This window comes from Stegastes partitus, unplaced genomic scaffold (genome assembly GCF_000690725.1).
Source record: "Stegastes partitus isolate 25-593 unplaced genomic scaffold, Stegastes_partitus-1.0.2 Scaffold107, whole genome shotgun sequence".
In the NCBI taxonomy this organism is placed as follows: Eukaryota; Metazoa; Chordata; class Actinopteri; family Pomacentridae; genus Stegastes; species Stegastes partitus.
The window spans coordinates 660,499-679,764 of record NW_007577838.1 but is presented as its reverse complement, the minus strand read 5'-3'; the positions used below and the strand labels follow the sequence as shown (position 1 = coordinate 679,764).

Genomic DNA, 19,266 nt, shown 5'->3' with positions numbered 1-19,266 from the left:
CTTGACGGTATGTGACAGATAACAGTGATTTCTAGAGTAAATGTGTAACTCGTGAGCTGATGAACTCACTGTACATCTGAAATGTAAACTTTCTGAACACACGTCAGCATAGTTGTGAAATTAGAGCAAAGTTGTAGAAAGCACAATATTTACTTTGGAGTTTAAGTAATTAGTAGTAATTAGTTTAGCCAGTATTACTGAAACCGGAGTAAAAAGTGGATTCATGAGGGACTATTTTCTGTAGCGTATTAATACACGAGTATTTCCAATTAGCAGGACCTCACATGAGGGTGTATCTCTGAGACGCCTTTCACATCAGCCACTACTCACATGTTAAATGTACGCTGGCTCTCTATCTTTATATATCTAAAATATGTGGCAGCTAAAGCCAACAGCAGCCGGTTATTATTAGACCTCCCTCCAGGCTTTTACCCTTTAGCGGCACGACTCTCACACGTCGCACCAGATATCAAAACACCAGAAGCCTCGAGTGTTTTACCCCGACGTGACCTCTGGCTTAATGGGCTGAGAGCCAGAACTTCTAGAAAACACTGTGATCCACTCTGTCATCTGCTGCCGCAACAGAGTTGGAACTCGTCGTACCCGAAGGCAGAGCAGCAGCAGCAGCAGCAGCAGCCAAGTGGAAAAGTTCTTCATGTGGACATGTACACAGTCACATTCCTGCAGTGCCGGAGGCTCTGGTGCTGGATGGCTGCAGGCTACAGCTGCTCAGCCAGATCTCAGCGCCGAGCCGCACGATCTCCACCAGCTTTGTGTCTTTCACCTTGTTTCCCTGCTTCGTACTGAACCAGATCTTAGCTTCAAATCTTAATATTTCATCAAAATCACTTCAAAGTCAACCAAAAGTAAACCGCGTGCATGAAAGGAATTTAGTAAAAAATGAAAAATTCTGCAAACGAGAAGCCATGTTTAAAAACTGTCAAAGTTCAGACCATGTATCAGAGACAGAACCTGCACAAACAGGAATAATCATCAGAATTTCAATATTTGAAGAATGCAAAAAGAGAAGAAGAGGGAAATATTTACTAAACCAGAAGTTTACATACACTGTGTAAAACGACATAAAACCTTTTTTTTTTCTCACCGTCTGACATTAAATCAGACTAAAGTTTTTCTGCTTTAGGTCAGTTAGGATTACTAAAATAATTTCTATTTGCTAAACGACAGAATAATGAGAGAGAGAATTTTTGAGAGATTTTTTTTCGTTACTTTCTTCAAAGTCAGAAGTTTACGTCCATGTTCTTAGTATTTGGTAGCGTTGCCTTTAAACTGTGTGATTTGGGTCAAACATTCTGGGTTTCCTTCCACAAGCTTCTCACAACAGTTTGATGGCCCGTTCCTCCTCACAGAACTGCTGGAACTGAGTCAGGTTTGTTGGCCGTCCTGCTCCACACACCTTTTCAGCTCCGTCCACTAATGTTCTCCAGGATGGAGATCAGAGCTTTGTGATGACCACTCCACAACACTGACTTTGACATCCTGAAGCCTCTCTGTAGCTAATCTGGCGCAATGCTGAGAGTCATTGTCATCAAGCTTTAACTTCCTGATGTCCTGAGATGTTGCTTCAATATCTCCACATAATGTTCTTTCCTCATGATGCCATCTGTTCTGTGAAGGTCACCAGTCCCTCTACAGCATGATGCTGCCACCCCCGTGCTTCACAGCTGGGATGGTGTTCTCAGGCTTCAAGCTTCCTCCTTTTAACTCCAAATGTAACAAATGAACAGTTCAGGTTTAGTTCCATCAGACCACAGGACATGTCCTCCAGAAATGAAGCTCTTTGTCTCTGTGTGCATTTGCAAACTGTAATTTGCTTTTTTGTGTTTCTTCTGGAGTGATGTCTTCTTCCTCTCTGAGCAGCCTTCCAGCCCATGTCGGTACAGGACTGGTTCCACTGTGGATAATGACTCTCTGACCAGCTTCAGCAGCATCTTCACAAAGTCTTCAGCTTCTGTTCTGAGGTTGATTCACACATTTCAACCAAAACTCTTCATCTCAGGGACACAGAACCGTCTCCTTCCTGAGCGCTATGATGGCTGCACATTTCCATGGTGGTTATACTTGTGTATAACTGTTTGATCAGATGAACGTGGAACCTTCAGCCATCTGGAAGGATGAACCAGATTTGTGGAGGTCCACAGTTCTCATCCTGATATCTTGGCTGATGTCTTTAGATTTTCCATGTTGTCAGTAAAGGAAGCAGAGTGTTTGAGGTGTGCCTTACAATACATCCACTGGTGTGCCTCCAATTAACTCAGATGTTGTCAATTAACCAATCAGAAGCTTCCAAAGCCATGACATCATCATCTGGGCTTTCCCAGATAATTTAAAGGCATCTTAGTGTTTGTAAACTTCTGACTTTGAAGATAGTAATTAAGGTTTTATGTCTTTTTACACAGTGTAGGTAAACTTCAGGTTTCAGCTGTTGCTCCAGAGCATCAAAGAACACAAAAGGAACATTTTGCATCATTGTTCTTTTTTTTTTTTATTATTATCATTATTATTATTATCATCTTGATTGCATTTACAGTATTTACAATAATATCAGTCACAAAAGGTGTAGCTATAAAAATAACTTTATACATACTGTATGACTCAGATTAATTTAATACAAAAAGAAAACCTGTTGATTTTTCAACACATGAAATGGACCCCCGGGGGCGTTTTTCATCCTCCTATGGCACATCTGAGACTGGCCTCGCCTCACTGGATCACCGCTGAGCTTTAACAACCGAAAGCAAACACCTGCGGCCGACGGCGGCGCATCAGAGACAGCTTTGGGCCCCATCAAGCAGCACAATCTATCGTCTAATACTCTTCAATGCAAATTAATGCAGAAGAAGAAAAAAAAAGAGAGAGTTACATTCAGCCTGGTCCAGGAAGACTGACGCTGGGAGTCAGTGTGAATACTGCCGTTCCTTTTTCTTTAAAAGGCTGAAATGTGAAAATAGCCATGCACAAAAAATAAAAAAAATACACTCAACTCAAAGTTTGTTCAAATCTACGGAGCCCAACAGCATTTACAGTACAGGAAAATCCAACAAGGTGCGACATGAGGATTAAATAGTTCAAGTATTTCACTGAAAATGAGTCTTTTGGTGAATTCGCTATGATAACAACTGAACACCTCCATGTGTCCCTCAGAAAACTGCTCCTACTCCACGTGCAATCTCTTAAAACTGGAATCATCCGCCGTTACTCTTCGTCGCTCCGCTTTTATTTCTGTCTTCCTACCTGCTCACGACTCTTAGCTGCACCGCAAACTCCCCGTCGATGCTGCCGTCTCAGCAAACACCGGAGCTGCTTCACCCAAGTCTCAGAGGTGATCGTAACAAGTATCCCACTAGGTTTGTTTCCTCCCCTACTTGTCTAATTTTCCAATGAAAAACCGCAACATTAAAAAAAAAAGAGGATAACATGCTACAGCTGAAGATTCGAAAAAGACGGCACTTTGTCTGCTAAAGAGGGAAAGCGCTCGTGGGAAGATGAAGACTGGAGGTTTGAAGCACCGAAAGCCTGTCGGATGTTTTCACTTGGCCACCTTGAAGCTGCTCAGATCCAGCGGTTCTTTGCTCGGTACGCACCAGTCGTCAGCCTCCTGGCTCACTTTGTAGTTCTTCAGAGCCGTTTTGTTGTACACTGGCAGCCGTTCGATGGAGTCCGTGGACAGCGCCTGCAGGGGAAGAGACGCCGTTACAAACACCTGCACCCGGATCCGCAGGCAACAAACGGCTGCAGACATTTCAAACGCTTGGCGGGCCTCGTCACGTCCTTCTCCAAGCACAATCACCACGTCTGGCTCACCTTCAAGTAGATGACGGCGTCGGTGCCGTAGCCCTCCATGGAGTAGAGCTGCAGGTCCCCCTGGAAGTACTTGGCGTAGAGTCGAGATATGGGCAGACCGTAGCCGAAGCCAGCCTGCACACAGAGGAGGGGTTTAATAAGGCAGCAGCAGCTACGCAACAAACAAGGAACGTGTTGTAGGTCAGCCGCTTCTTCTTCAATCTTTAAATAGCTGCGAGAGTCGAAATAAAAGAGGCCAAATGCACTTTTTGATGCTTGCACAGGAACGCGTCCGAACAGCACACGGTGCAATTAGCAGGTTGTATGTTTTAGTGCCGACAGACTCACCAGCGGAGGCCTCGTGTGCTCGCCGATCTGTGGAGCCGGAGCCGTGGAGTACATGTAGCTGAAGAGGTTCTCGATCCTACGGAAGGCGACACCGCCGCCCCTGTCGCTCACCTGCAAAACAGAGGACGGAGAATGATTGTCTGTACGCCAGCAGACGAGTGGCTGCCTGTCAGGAACACTCGGCTTCAACGTCAAGTGTGTGTTTGGTCGAAGGCAGCTGGAGGGAGACGATGAGGAAATTAATAACGGGAAGAATCTAGTGTCACGTGGAGACGAGAGAGAATTTGAATGTTTGAGGAATGCAGATAAAGAGATCGTTATCAGAACAGAAACGTGTGGTGAGGAGGAATTACTTAAAATAAAAATTAAAAAACTGCCAACGTTGCATTATTTATGAGCTGCAAACTGTAAAAACTGAAAGAAACTTCAATTTCCCAGTGGTCCTTGAACTACTCATGTGTGACGTGCAGTTCCATCAGAAAGACCAACCGAGTCTAGTCTATTCATGATATTCCATCAAAATTGATTTATTCTACGTCTCATTAAAACGCCTGCCAAAAATATGGACGAACCAAATTCTGTAAAAAAAAACAAAAACCAAGAAGATTTTTTTTTTTTTTTTTAATGTCAGAGTGACACCATTTATCAGACTGAAACTGTTGAAGCAGAAATAATCAGCGGTCCTTCAAGATGATTGGCTTAAAATCGTAACTTTTCTCCAAAATCACTTTAGTTTACATGTTTCATTTAAAACCTCACTAAAAATAAACTGTTTGCATGAACTAGACTCTGCAAAAGATTAAAAACGACGAGCTCCTGATCAGTTAACTCAGCTGGTGAATGTTTGACTGAACTGCAGGCAGTGTTTACCCAGAACGGTTATGGAAACAGATTAAAAACATGAATAGGGAAGTATGTACAGCATGCGGAGTTGTGATTTTATTCAGTATTAGTAACACCTGTGAACACCTGGACAAACAGGCTTGTTACGGCTGCCGGCCCTTCCTTCCTTCTTTGTGTCTTTTCCTTTTTTTTGTGTGTGAAGATTTTAGTGTGCCGTTGCCGGTGGTGGATTGGGCCGGGCCACATGGGCGGAGCCGGGCCAATCACATGGGACTTCCAATCAGGACCCGCCAAGAAGATGACAGCGGCCTATTTAAGGGGAAAAGTCCTAATTGACGGGGTGGCTGTACACAGCGCACCAGTGCCTGATTTTGCAATAGAGCTTTTGTTTGTGTTGTGTGGAGGCACTTTCTTTTCTCCAAACTGTTCTGGAACAGGGCTTGGTAGGGATTGTTTTTTTTTCTTCTCAGTAAAGTAGGTGCTGATTTGTTATACTTTGATTTTGAACCCTTTTTGTTATTCAGTTTAGCTTGGTTTTTCCTTTGTTTTGTTTGGCAGCAGGGTTTTAGTTATAAGAGCTTTTGTTTGCCCTGTTTCTTCAGTTTCTGTATCACCTACTGTTGTAAATAAATACTTGTTACTTTTAAAACCAATTATTTCTGGTTTTGTTACAATCCCTTTTCCCTTTCCATCGAGCTGGGTTGTAACACGTGGGGGCTCGTCCGGGAAGGGAAAAGGGAATGTACCAAAACCAGATATAATTGGTTTTAAAAGTAAAATCTAATTTTTGCAAAACAAATCAAAAAATGCAGCTTTTTCGTCTTTCTTTGATGATGAATGCATTATAACGGTGTCATACTGCACAGAAGACACTTTTTAAAGTTTTCTCTCTTTCCAGTCATGGTTGTGTTGCTTCCATAGAGGTGCAGGACTTTATATTGCAGAGAAAAATGAGTTGAAAGCAGCAAAAACAGCCATCAACTGCTGGGCGTTCAGCGGGTTGAGCCTTAAATTTTGCTTAACAAGCGTCCAGACCAGTACAGTTCTGTTTATGTATGTGTCCTGCTGAATCCAGGTGAGGGAGTGACAACAACAAGACCTGGTTTGATAAAGTTTACGGCCTGTATGAAAGCGCACAGCTAACGCAGATAATCTTATCAGAGCTGAGTAGCTGCCAGATTAATCGAGGGCGACGCCGTTGCATAACAGGTTCAGCGAAAGATTTAGGTGACGAAAACAAGAGCAGCAAAAAAAAAAAAAAAGGGGGAAAAAGAGCGGTAAGTTTAGCTTTCCAGTGGAGGGCACACCGTGTTGCAACAGGGGCTGTATAATTAATGCGTTACATAACAAACCGATCTGGTGCAATGACAGCGCTGTGAAAGATTAACTACAGGAGGATGTCTTATCGTTACAGGCTTGTTCAACAAACTGGTTCACACAGGGCTTACAAACAGAATTACACCTACACGCCTGCTCACTCCTACAGGCCGGTTTGAAGCTCTAATCCTGCTGCGATTAGCAAATTAGGGCGTTACGAGAGGAAAAACCCCGGGTGCCACCTGTGCTGAATCAGTCAGAGGAAAACAACGCTTGATTTTTCTAGGTGTTGAGCCTTTGAGCCCTATAAATAGAATTCACTTGACCTGAAGGGTAATTTTTGCGTATTTCTGCGTTCAGATTAATCGTCCCCTCGAAGCCTCTCACCTTGATTGACATGTCCTCGCCTCCCAGAGACACCATGACCTCGATGGGCGGCAGGTTGTTGCTGCTCTCGTGAGTCTCAATCGTAGCCCTCATAGCGTTCTGCAGAAAAAAAATAAAAAAGAGGAACATCGCAATGAGACAAAACTCACTTTCAAATCATTTTAGGATTCTTAAACTCAGCAGGGCTTCCTACCTTGAAGAGCTCGAACAGCATGTGGTAGAGGTGAGAGGGAACGTACACGATGCTGATTGGATGGTTCGTCTTCTTGTCTGCGCAGGGAGGCAGGAAAAAAAAAACAAATCTTAATAATTCCCTCCACTTCATTTACAATTCATTATCCCCGGCAACTCGTGGATGATTTTCATTAGTGGCAATTATTCTGCTCTCTTCTGTTCAGGTTTTATTTTAACAGTTTGAGGGGATGAAGAGGTAAAAGGCCCGTGTGTCAATATTGTCTGATGCAGTGAGGCGGGATGGCGCAGCCGTTACTGCTGTAATTAGAGGCCTCTCAGGTCCATCTGGCTTCATTTACATACAAACACTCGGCCTGTATGTACACACGGGAGACTCGGGGTCCATTCATTTGTGTTTAAAATCTTTCCAGTGCATCACAATGACTTTTACACTTTGGGGTGTTTGTTGGAGAAAAATAAAGGACGAATTTGAATCTTTGAGGAATGCAACAAAAAAAAAAAAAAAAAGGGAAAATATTGATTAAAATAAAATGTGTGGTGAGAAGGATTTATTTAGCGCACCAGAAAAATTATATAAATTCTATTTAACTAAATTGATAATAAATAATAATAATAAATATATAAAATATTTATAAAAAATATATCTCTCTTTATATTTTTTTTTACTGTAAAATAAAATAATATACAAATATAAATTAATTACTTTTTAATTTTAATTTAAATGCTAAAAATTGCATTATTTATGAGAGCCATAAATTGTAAAAGCAGAAAGAATCAACTGATTTTCAACTTTCTGACAGTCCTTGAACTACTCATATGTGACAGTCAGAAAAACAAATCTCAACTTAAAACCGTGATATTTCCTCAAAATCCTATTTTTATACATGACTTGTTAACCAAAAAGAAAACATCTGCATGAACCAAATTCCGAAAAAAAAAGCAAAAAAAAAAATCTGGAAATAAATCGCCGTTTTAAAAAATTGCGATTGTGTGAATACGGACAGTGTGAGAGATTTCAAAAACCCTGCATTCCCCCGTTAACCTGAGAGACTTAAACAAACGTAAGCTTACTGTTCCTCTCCTGCAGCAGCAGATCGGGGGAGCGGAGGTAGTACTGGTCGCACAGCATCTTGGCACTGTGGAAGGCATCTGACACAAAGAAGAGAGGAAATAAAGTCAGAAATCATGATTATGACTCAAAACTAATGGGATCGTATTTACATTAGGACAAATCTGTGCAGCTTAAAGGCTTAAAAGGCAGAATAAATGTATTAAAAGTAGAGAAAACACAATAAAATGTCAAGAGAAGACATTCTTTACATGTTAAACTTGATTTGAATTCCTCTGACTTCAGGTTCGTTTACCTTGGACTACGTCTCCAACCTGACAGTGAGGGTCAATGCTTCCGATCGTATTTGGGTGAACAGGGTTGGTGGTTCCATCAAAAATAAGAGCTGTGGAGAGAAAAGGAAAAAAAAAGTCAGGTTTAGAAGAACAGAAAGCACAGTGTAATCTCTGAGTAACGCACCAAAAACACGTCAAATTAGCTCAGAACTCAGGCTGATTGTCAAAATATCGGTGATACACGGTTTGAAACTCAACAGTCTTCATAGAAAATGTGAAAAAGTGTTAAAAGTATGTTATAGCTGAGCCATAACACAAGAAAAATAACATGAAACATCCACCGTGCAGCTTCCAGAGCTACCAGATGCAGAAAGCTGTGCACGTGTGACAAACTCTCGGCTCAGATAAATCACAAATCACGGTTTCACTTCACGCAGCAGCGGTTATCAGCGACATGCATCAACTGTCTTCGTTCCACGTGGCTGATGAAACATCAACAAGCTACCGACACAACGTTAAGCAGCACGGATTCAATAAAAAGAAGCTGTTTGAGCCTCTTCACGACTTTTTATAAGAAGAATAAAATAAGTATATGACTGGTTCTGAGCCATGTCACACTCGCTTGGTTGATGTTTTTTTCCATAATTAACTGCATTTTTCATGTAGAGACGAATAGTTTTATTTATTTATGTATGAAAACAGGAGGCTTCAACCACCAAATCTACAAGAAGTGAGTAAAACTACTGTGATATTAAAACTAAACTAAATTACATCTGTTTAAATCCAAATCTGTAATACATGTCACACAGCACATCATCTTCCTTTTCAGCGGATCTCGTGTCAAGCAAGAACCTCCCACATAGAAATCTGGATTATTTCCGATTTCTGCAACTGACGATAATAAAACAGTCCGTGGTGGTGCGACTGTTCACGTCCGATAGGAGCAATTGCATTTAAACGATGATGTTGTGCGATCAGTCTAGCTCGGATGTTTTTAAATCCGTGGAGGGTTGATGCAAAACAAACTGCAGATTGGCCAAAAAGGAGGAATGTGAATGACGAGCAAAGCCACCTCGAGCTGCATTAACCCTAAAAACTGCAGGTGTCCTTCTATAAAAGCAAAAAACAACAAAATGCCACCATTTACCAGAGCTCACAGTTTTTACAAAAACAGAACGAATCATCACATTTTAAGTGTCGTGTTCTGTTCCTTCCAGAAAATAAACCCCAATCTAGACCCAGAATCACGATGGCTCATGAACGTCACTTTATTCAGTTAAAAATTCTCCAAAAATGAACCTTTTGCTTTGATCAGATTCTGTGAAAGATAAAAAATTCTGCACTCCTGATGGAAACTATAAAGCCAAGAGTGACTCAGCTGTGGTCAACAGTCATGTGACAAAAATTCTTCTCGGCTGAACTGCAGGATGTGTTTCCACAGAACACAGAGAGGGCAAGTGTGGAAACAAATGAATGCATGAGTGGTCACATGTTAGTAGTATGTGGGCTCACGATGCTTTTTCCCAGTGGTGGTAACACCTGTGTGCAACTGGGAAATCATAAAACATGTTGATTCCAACATTTGTTTATTTTTAAAAAAATTTTGTGAAATAAATAATCAAATAAATTCAGTTTTTGTTTATGTAATTTACGGTATTGCAGCTTTGTTATTCTGCACAAAAGGCTTTTCTGGGTTCTCTCCACTTGCAGCCATGGCTGTTTCTCTAGAGGTGCAGGACTTTATACTGCAGCAAACAATGAGTCCACAGACCAGACTGACTGAACATGGATTATTGCTCACTGTGCTGGTTGATGAGCATCCGGATGGAGATGCGGCTCAGGTAGAAGCGGTCCAGGAAGTACTGGATGTTCTGGTTGGTGACCACGTCCTGGGGGAAGGCCTCTTTGTACTCGATGATGCCCTGGGCCATGGTGGGCACCACGTCGTTGTGTCTGTTTCTGATGGTGACCAAGGCGTCGACAAACCTGTGCAGGGAACGCACAAACAGATCCACCTGTCAGGGCAGGGTGCCGTTACGTCACACCGAACGGGCTGCAGCCAATGATTGATTCATAATGTCCTCTAAAAATGTCAGTTAGTGTTTGTCAAAGTCCAAGATGGTAAAGATGTTCAGTTTACTGTCATAAAGAAGGAAAAGAAATGTGACAATGTTCAATTTTAAGAAGCTGGAATCCCATAATTTAGATTTTTTTTCTCTAAAAATAACTCAAATTGATTCATCTAGTATCAGATTATTTTGCGATTAATTTATTATTTGCCAAAAATATTCAAATTAAGGAAGTTAAAATGGCATCATTTTACATTTTTTTCTCTAAAAGTGACTCAACGGATTTATCAGCTCTCACATTAATTGGAAATTATTTTTCTGGTTGCATTAAATACTGAAATTTCAGAAGCTGGAATCATTTCATTTTTGATTGATTAACTGATTATCATAATAGCTGGTGATTAATTTATCAGTTTCAGAAAATATTCAGATTTTAGAAGCAGGAATCAAATAATTTTGACTTTTTTCTTTAAAAATAACTTAAACTGATTCATCTATTATCAGATTATTTTGTAATTCATGTCTTTCTTGCAGAAAATATTCAAATTGAGGAAGCCGAACTCGTATAATTTTACATTTTTTTTCTCTCAAAGTGACTCATTCATCTGTTATTAAATTAGATGGCAATTAATTATTTTATTAGATGCAGATAATATATTCCAATTTTGGAAGCTAGAATCAAATGATTTCAATTTTTTATTTGCTAAAAATGACTCAGACTGATTAGTCAGTTATTAAATTAATTGGTTGCATTAAATACTCAAACTTAGGAAGCTGGAATCATTGAATTTTTTTTTTCCTAAAAATGACTGATTAACCGGTTATCAGAGTAGTTGGTGATTAATTTAACAGCTGCATTAATTGTTGCAGCTCTTGTTGGTAATAAGTTATCTGGACACTGTCTCAAATCTAAAAATTCATCGGGTTCAGCTTGTTTTCTTAGAAATGTGATGCAAACATGCAGTCAACACAGATGTGAGGATGAGGGTCGCTGTGTCTCTATAAACTGACCACTGAGCAGCAGTTAGGAGCAAATTTCCATCTGAAACTTACTCTCCAAGCACTCTGTGGTCATCGGGGTTCGTGTCGAGGAATTCAAGGATCTCCATCAAACTCTGGATGTACCTGAAACCAAACACACACGAGCACAGGATGAATTCCCTCCTCGCCAGGCCTCACACAGGCAGCACAAACATCTTGAAAGCTCGAGTCACGTGACGCTGTGACGAGGAACTGGGGGAAAGTTCACAGCCGAGAGCCGCCTCCCACATCCACGGCTGGAGAGAGTACAAGTTGGTCAAAGGCTGCTTTTGTAATTCAGAGCATGACGTCTGCGCAGCGGGGACACAAACGGCAGTAAACAAGTTCACAGCTGGGATCGAATGTGTCTGCTCATCAAATATGGAGCCACAAAATACCACGGAGGCACTTTGAATGTTTTAGGATAATAAAACCGGGGTGTCAGATAACCGGCAGCACATTAATCAATAATTAAGGTCACGGTGTGTTTTGTCTCTCACCAGCTCTGCACCATCTGCACCGACGGGGTTGTGAGCAGCCTGTCGGGCAGGAGGTTGATCTCCTTCATGATGTTGGAGAGTCTGACGGGGAGCTCCTGCCTCAGGAACACAAAGGACGTCTTCTCGCAGGCGTTTATGGAACCTGGAGTGCAGGAATCGGGGCGAAAATGACAGATTTGAGTCAAAGCTGTTGACATTTTTGCTTGTTAAGTAAACGTTGCTGGAGGGTTTGAGGAACGAAGTCAAACCAGGTGACGGAGGTTTTAGCTTCAGGGTGGAGACGACAAACAGAGTGCGGCTGTCGGGCATTCTTATCATTTCTGACGCGTTTAACGGAAAAATAGATTAAAACAACAATCGGAGTCATGTGAAAGGTGCATAAAGTCGTTATTATATCTTTATTTGAAGCCTTTTTGGACCTTTGTAACGTCCAGCTGCTGTTATTTCCCCGATGAGGGATCAACAAAGTTTATCTCATCTTTCATCTCCAGCCCTCATCATCATAATAATAACAATAAAAAAACATTTTAAACTTGATTTTTGGCATTTAATTGCACATAACATCTACTTTTGGTTAATTTCTCTGCACAAGATTATTATTGTACTTCTCAAATGATTCATTTCTCTGTCTAGCTGCTGTGACATGTGACTTCCTCCTGTGACAGATCATCAAAAACAAACTTATATCTTAGCCCTTGAAATAATAACAGCAACAAAAGGCGTAATAAACTTTGTATTATTTTAAAGCTTTAAACTGCACATAACATGTAGTTTTGCTAAATTTCTCTGCACAAGGTCATCGCTGTACTTTTGTAACGCCTCATTTTTCTATCTAGCTGCTGTAACGTGTGTCAGATCAATAAAACTTTTTCTTTTTTCTTATCTCTGTTTCTTATCTCTTCGCTCCAGCCCTCATGATAACAATAACTGGCAAAACAAACTTGACATGTGCATTATTTCAAAGCTTTAAACTCTTTTTCTATCCAGCTGCTGTAACATGTAACTTCCAGTGTTATTGATCATTAAAAACAAACTTATATCTTAGCTCCAGCCCTCACAATAATAACAATAATGGTAATAAAAGGCATAATAAACTTGACATTTGCATTATTTTTACAGCTTTAAACTGCAGATAGCATCTATTTTTGCTGCATTTCTCTGCACAAATGGCCTAAAAGTGGCTCGATCTGTAGATATATCTTGATTATGACATGATCAGGCATTATTAAAGCAGGAATGAGCTGTACTGTGTGCTGCATGGGCCCAAACACAGCAGCCTGAGCTGATGCAACACTCCCCACACAGCCCCATGCTGCTGCAGGTACACCCAGCAGCAGCTTTCATTCATTTTAACACACACATGAAGCGTTAGTCAATCATCTCTCATCACCTTTCCAGCTCCACGTCGCTGCTGTTACATAATAAACCAACCGTCCGCTTATTTTTCGACTCACCGAAATCCAGAAACTGCTTCATGGACAGCGGCGACGGCGAGAATTTGGAGAAATGCTCGATGTGTTTGGGGACGCTGGCCAGAGCCGCGTTTTTCATGATAAATCTGACGAACTTCATGTTTTGCTCCTCGGTGGTCTCTCGTCTCTGAGACCACAAACGTCCGACGGCTGCATATATGACCGAACCGTGTTGTCGTGTTCGTGGAGGGGCAGCGACGCACCGACCAATAGGAAGGTAGGATTTCTTATTTACGTCCCAAACGGACCAATCAGAGCGGCTGGAGGGCGGGCTCAGCGTCCCAGTCAGGAAACGCCTCCAGGCAGGATGAAGGCAGATGCCCACTGACTGTTGACAGCACGGAGCTCAGGATCACTGCTGGGGACCAGCCAGGAACATACAGACACTTCTGGGTTATTTCTGGGGTTAAATCATGGATGTCATGTACTGTGGAGAGTACATGACATCAGTACAGTGAAGAATACTTCACTGTGCTTCATGTACCTGTCAAATACAAAAAACAAAACACTGAGGAAACAGGCCAAGTCCTTTTGTGTGTTTCCATAATAAAACCCACAGTGAAAAAAAAAATACGGGTCAATTTCTAAATTCTGAAGCAACCAAACAATGAAAAGAAAAAAACAAGGAAACAGGTTTGTCCAAGTGTCTAATATAAAAGTATTAATGGACACTTGGAGAACCATTTAAACCAAGCACAAACAAATGAAAAAAAAGAACAAAACAATTTGAAAACAGGCACGTTTCTCAATTTTCTCAACGTCAAATGACATTGAAAATCAAATGTAAGAAAGTGGAAATTCTGTGTTTATTTCTTTCCATTTTTGACCTCTCAAGACCCAAAGTCTTGTTTGATGTGCATCTATATATATATATATATATATATAGAGAGAGAGAGAGAGAGAATAAAAATATATTTCAAAAATATATAAAAAATATTCAAGAAAATATAAAAAAATATATAATATATATATATATATATATATATATATATAGTAACAATATAATATATAATATAGTGAAAAATAAAAACAAATAAAAAAACTAACTACTGTGGTAATATCACCCCAAAATGTGATGTGATTAAGAGGTTAAACCAAAAATTTTAAATATTGTCTATTTTCTGATTTAAACATTTTTTATACGGGTATCATCAGATCATCGGTTGATCTGTAAATCAAAACCAATATATACATGAGCTATAGTTTGGTAGTGTAAATGACACCTCTGATTTAACCCCATGTATTTAACCTCATATACATAGAGACACACACACACACATGTTACCTAATAAATGAGAACACTAAGAAAAAATAATTTGTGCAATTAAAATCAAACAAACATGCAAAGCAATTTCAATACTGAAAATACAATAGTACACAGTCCATACATAAGCAAGACAAGAATTAAAAAACTTCCAGCTTTGCCCACTGATTATAAATAACATGCGGTCACCAGTTATTAACTGTGACAAATTCTCCAGCAGACTTTCTCCATCATCACAACAGATGTGACCACACTGTACAGTCAGAATGTAACGACACATCAGATGAACAGAACAGCCACAATAACTGAAGGTTTGCAAACATTATAAGATCACTGCATTTTGTTTGCTGGATTTTACAGAACATGAACATAAAAAGACAGTGACTTTACAACACAGTGCTGATCATTAAAGTATGTCTCACTTAAAAAAAAACAAAAAAAACATGGAATGATCTGAATGCTGAAGATGTTTTTGTTGTTTGTTTTTTAAATCTGAGCCTTTATGTCCTCACTGTTTTCCAACACAGTGACACCTTCAGGTCAAATGCTGAGCTTTGTGGGGTGTGAAAGGAAACACCGGACAGGAGGCTGGTCTGTTGTGTAATACAAGCCAGCCTACATTTCAACGTTAACTGGAAAAGTCAGCTGACTACAACTCCTCCACCTAGTTGTTTGTTTGTATGTCAACCAGTCAAAGAAGATATTGTCAGTTATCTTGAATCGGAATCAAGGTCACTGTGTAATAATTCAACCAGTCTTGGGTTGATATAGCAGGACCAGCAGCATGTTTTGATCTGGTAATAATACATAAATAACACCACCCCTGGATCACAGCAGCCTCACTGGTGTTGAACACAGTTAGCCTGGTGTTCTGTTGGTGCTCTATTGACCCTCAGTGGCTGAATGTGTAACCTCAGGCAACACCTACACGTTTTCATTTTAAAACAGCATTTTAAGGTTTAAGGTATCACATGACCGTTCACACGCACTGGACACGCAGCTGCTGGTGTAAATATGAAACAGGAGGTCAGTTACTCAGATGCAGACAGTGGAAGCACAGCAATGTCAACAAGTTAGAGTCAACAAGTTAGAACACAGATTTCCTTAATTGCACATTAGCTGCTGGCATAGACAAGTCAGCAACACCTGCAATTAGGTGTTCATGTTAAACAAGTCACTGATAGCCAAGGCTGATGGGGGAAAACTGCCAAAAGTTAGCCTGGGTTGGCAACCCGTCTTCATAAAATAACGGCAGCCAGATCTTAAAAAAAACAGCGTTGGTATCGGCTGTATGTGGATCACTCTGCACAGTGCTTTAGTGGATCCCCCACGATGTTTTCCTCTTAAGAAAGAGCCGATCAGGTTCTAACAGCAGCTGAGAACATTTCTTCAGCTCAGACAGGTGAGCTGCCACACAGAGTCACAGTTTACCAGCTGCAGTTTAAGATTTGTTGTCCTCACTGTTAAACCCTTAGACGCTGTTATATTTTATAGCATGGTCCTGTCGATTCCTGTCAAGAGTTCCCTCATAGTAAGAGTCTACACCAAATTTTAAACTACAGATCTATTCTGAACGTCTAAATGAATTAATGTAAACAAAAAGAACACATAAAACACGGCCTGTACAGTCTGACAGTTTCAAGATTCCCTAAAACCAAAGTCTTCCTTGATTTGACCCATGCTGGTAGATCTGAAATCAATCTCAATGGATGTATGGTCTAACTTGCTGTTTACACAAATATTCAGTGCTAAACATAGCTAATTTGGGCTTTTCTACTTAAATGTTCATATTTTTTTTTACTATAGTTACACTTATATTGCTTGTATTTTTACTTATATTTTGCTCTTGTTTTACATTGTACTTATTATTTATTAGGCTTTTTAAAAACTGGGACCTGAGTACTAATTTCGTACCACAAACATGTAAATGTGAGCTGGTATGACAACAAAGTTCCTTGAAATTTGAGGGTCACTTTAGGAAAAGGTATCAAATTTCAGGCTAAAAGAAATACGTTTAGGGTATTTTTACTGCTGTCAAATGTCAATTCAGGTCAGAAACAGGATGTCAAAGTTAATACTTGGGGAGAAAAACTGGGCTGTTAGTAATTTAGACACTTTGATCAGCTGCTGTTAGTTTAGATTTAGTCTGTTCTTGCACTATTTTGACTGAATGACAAATGTCACGTGCATGTCGTGGTGATCTCCGGGAATGAATGTGTGGTCAGTGTGAATGCAGCCATGAGGAATGCTAACGGATTAGTGACCGATGTGTAGAAAGAGTTTGAATAGCAGCATGCCGTCACTACAACCCAGCAATGCTCCAGGTCACATGTCTGGAAGAAGCTTTCGTATCACCCTGTAAACAACCTGGGTTTGCTTACTGGGTCAACGGCGCAACATGAACATCTGCCGCTCACAGCTTCTGTTTCTTTAGTTTCAGATGGCAGATGCTGAACCTGGCTGCAGGGATTCGCTCCAGTCCAGCAACAAGCTGAAATTCTGATGTTTGGAGGTAAAGCCGGCGTCTCAGCCTCCCACAGATATCGAAAGAGCTCTGAACTCGCACCATTTTTCACCTGTCAGACTGGAAAGCTGAGTGGATGAGGCATCGTCATGTTACAACAAGGGACTAAGACTTCTTTTAAAGTCCGTCTCCTGGAACTGATTAAACCCCTAAAATCCAATCTCTGTGCGTCAAAGTTGCATATTTATAAGTTCTGCTGGTGAAAATAAACCCTGCATTGCTTAAAACACCTGTTTCGGATGTCAACAGCTCATTAAATGGCTGTAATCTCACATATGGGCCAGTAGGGACCTCCTCCACCGCCGCAGTGGCTCAGTCGGTGTGTTATGTAATGGAGCTCCGTTATCACTTCATTTATGAGGGTACTGCAAAAAGTAATCCACCTCATATGGAAATAAGGGGTATGACTCCCATTTTGAGGCCTAACTATACACTTTAAAGTCTTATGCTGTCCACAGAAACTCAAATGTATGTCGTCATTTCTTTGCCGTGCGAGGAAAGCTTCGGAAAGCCCGTCAACAGAGCATCGGGTGGTAGAAGCATCCAAATGTGGCTTTGAACTGTCGCCGCATGAACCTTACTCACCCAACCTGCACTGTCTGACTTCTGTCTGTTTCCCAAACTGATGCGCTCTGATGATGAGGTCATGCACGCTGTTGAGGAGCATCTGGAGGCTTAAGATGCGACCTTCTTCCATGAAGGGACATGGAAGCTTGAACATCAGTGGACCAAGTGCACTGAAGTTAAAGGAGTCTGTGTTGTAAAATAATGGGTCTTTTTCTGGTGATGTTTTCTAGTGAGGCAGAGAACTTTTTTTCCTATAATTGCAAGTGGAGCCACAATTTTGCGTTTATGTAGGGGGAAAAAAAGGTTTTCATTTTCAAGGCTGGAGGGGACGATAGGGTTGAGTTTGAGTCGTACTTCAAACTATACCTGCAGTTTTACTGGCTCAGTTAACCCTTTGTCCGGCAAGGAACCATATTTGGTAACTTTCGCTGGGGGCAGAATCACATGACTTGATCCAGCCAATCAGCGAAGGTTGGGCAACATGACAATACAGTCACTATGGCTTCCGACCAATCAGGACTGAGCCAGAGTGCTATTTTGACACAAGTGTCAGAAGTTTCATAAGTCTGACAGGTGAATTGGAAATTCTCACAGTTTAATTGTAGCAATTGAACTTGCTTGAGTTTCTTGAAGTGAGTTTCTTTTGCACCTTCCCCTCGTTATGTGAGTCGTTAGTATAATGCATAACGAGGGGGAGGAGCAACAAACCCACAACTGGAACCAAAAGTCAGGTGTTAATGGCTCCTTAAGGATATAAGTCTGTGGAACTCCCCACTAGCCAGAGCTGATGAAGCCTCTTGGATGAGAGGTGGAACGTCTTCAAGGAACTCAAGCAGTTGCTACGATTAAACTGCAAGAATAACCATGACCTGGATGACTGAGAATCTTCACAGACGTGATTTGAAATAAATGTTCCCTCATCTTTATATGTGTATTTTTTTGCAAGAATTTTTCCTCATATTACTTAAATTATTATTTTTTTTAAACCCTCAGTGGGCAACGAACTATATACAATTACTGCTTTGACTTTGATTTGCAGTCAAAATCTGAAACGCCAAAGAGAAAACTGTCCTCTGATATCCACTAATGACACTCCAGGGTTTACTTTTTTTTTTTTTTTTTTCCTCAAATATTTCAATGAGTGCCCTATAAAGAGTTAAGTGTAATTTTGAGTTTATCTTTCACTGGCTGTTTTTTATTCTATGTCCAGCTGCGCTGTCAGTCTGTCTGTGGGTGAGTTTAGGCACCACAACAACTTGCTTTAAAAAACATCCAGTCTGTTGCACTTATTTACACAACTGCAAGAGATCACTGACATTTCTGTTTATCAGTGATCCGACCGGTTGATAACGCAAACACTGAGCTGGCAGAGGACGTCTTTACTGACCCACATATAGGAGAACGCTGATCTGTGGTGATGATGCTGGGTGCTTAAAATGACCTACATGTAACTCCATCATTGCTTCTTTAACACCTGCCTCCTTGTTCACCCATTCCTCCACTGCTCGTGCACACCAGCTCACCCATGGCTCTCCTTTCACACCACTCTGAAATACACAACAGCAATGTGTAATCAAGGTCCTGGTGACCCTCAGAACTTTGGTTAAAAGCA

General features: G+C 40.8%; 1 protein-coding gene across 1 annotated transcript; it reads right to left on the bottom strand.

Annotated features, from left to right (window-relative positions):
- Positions 1 to 2,486: 2,486 nt before the first annotated feature.
- Positions 2,487 to 13,458, bottom strand: pdk2a (pyruvate dehydrogenase kinase 2a). The gene is made up of 11 exons (XM_008277792.1): positions 13,282 to 13,458; positions 11,828 to 11,969; positions 11,361 to 11,432; positions 10,040 to 10,224; positions 8,259 to 8,348; positions 7,966 to 8,043; positions 6,893 to 6,969; positions 6,700 to 6,798; positions 4,153 to 4,263; positions 3,826 to 3,939; positions 2,487 to 3,694 (listed from the first exon to the last, which is right to left on the bottom strand). The coding sequence occupies exons 1-11, from the start codon at positions 13,397 to 13,399 to the stop codon at positions 3,551 to 3,553; spliced, it is 1,230 nt and encodes a 409-aa protein (XP_008276014.1). The 5' UTR covers positions 13,400 to 13,458; the 3' UTR covers positions 2,487 to 3,550.
- Positions 13,459 to 19,266: the final 5,808 nt, after the last annotated feature.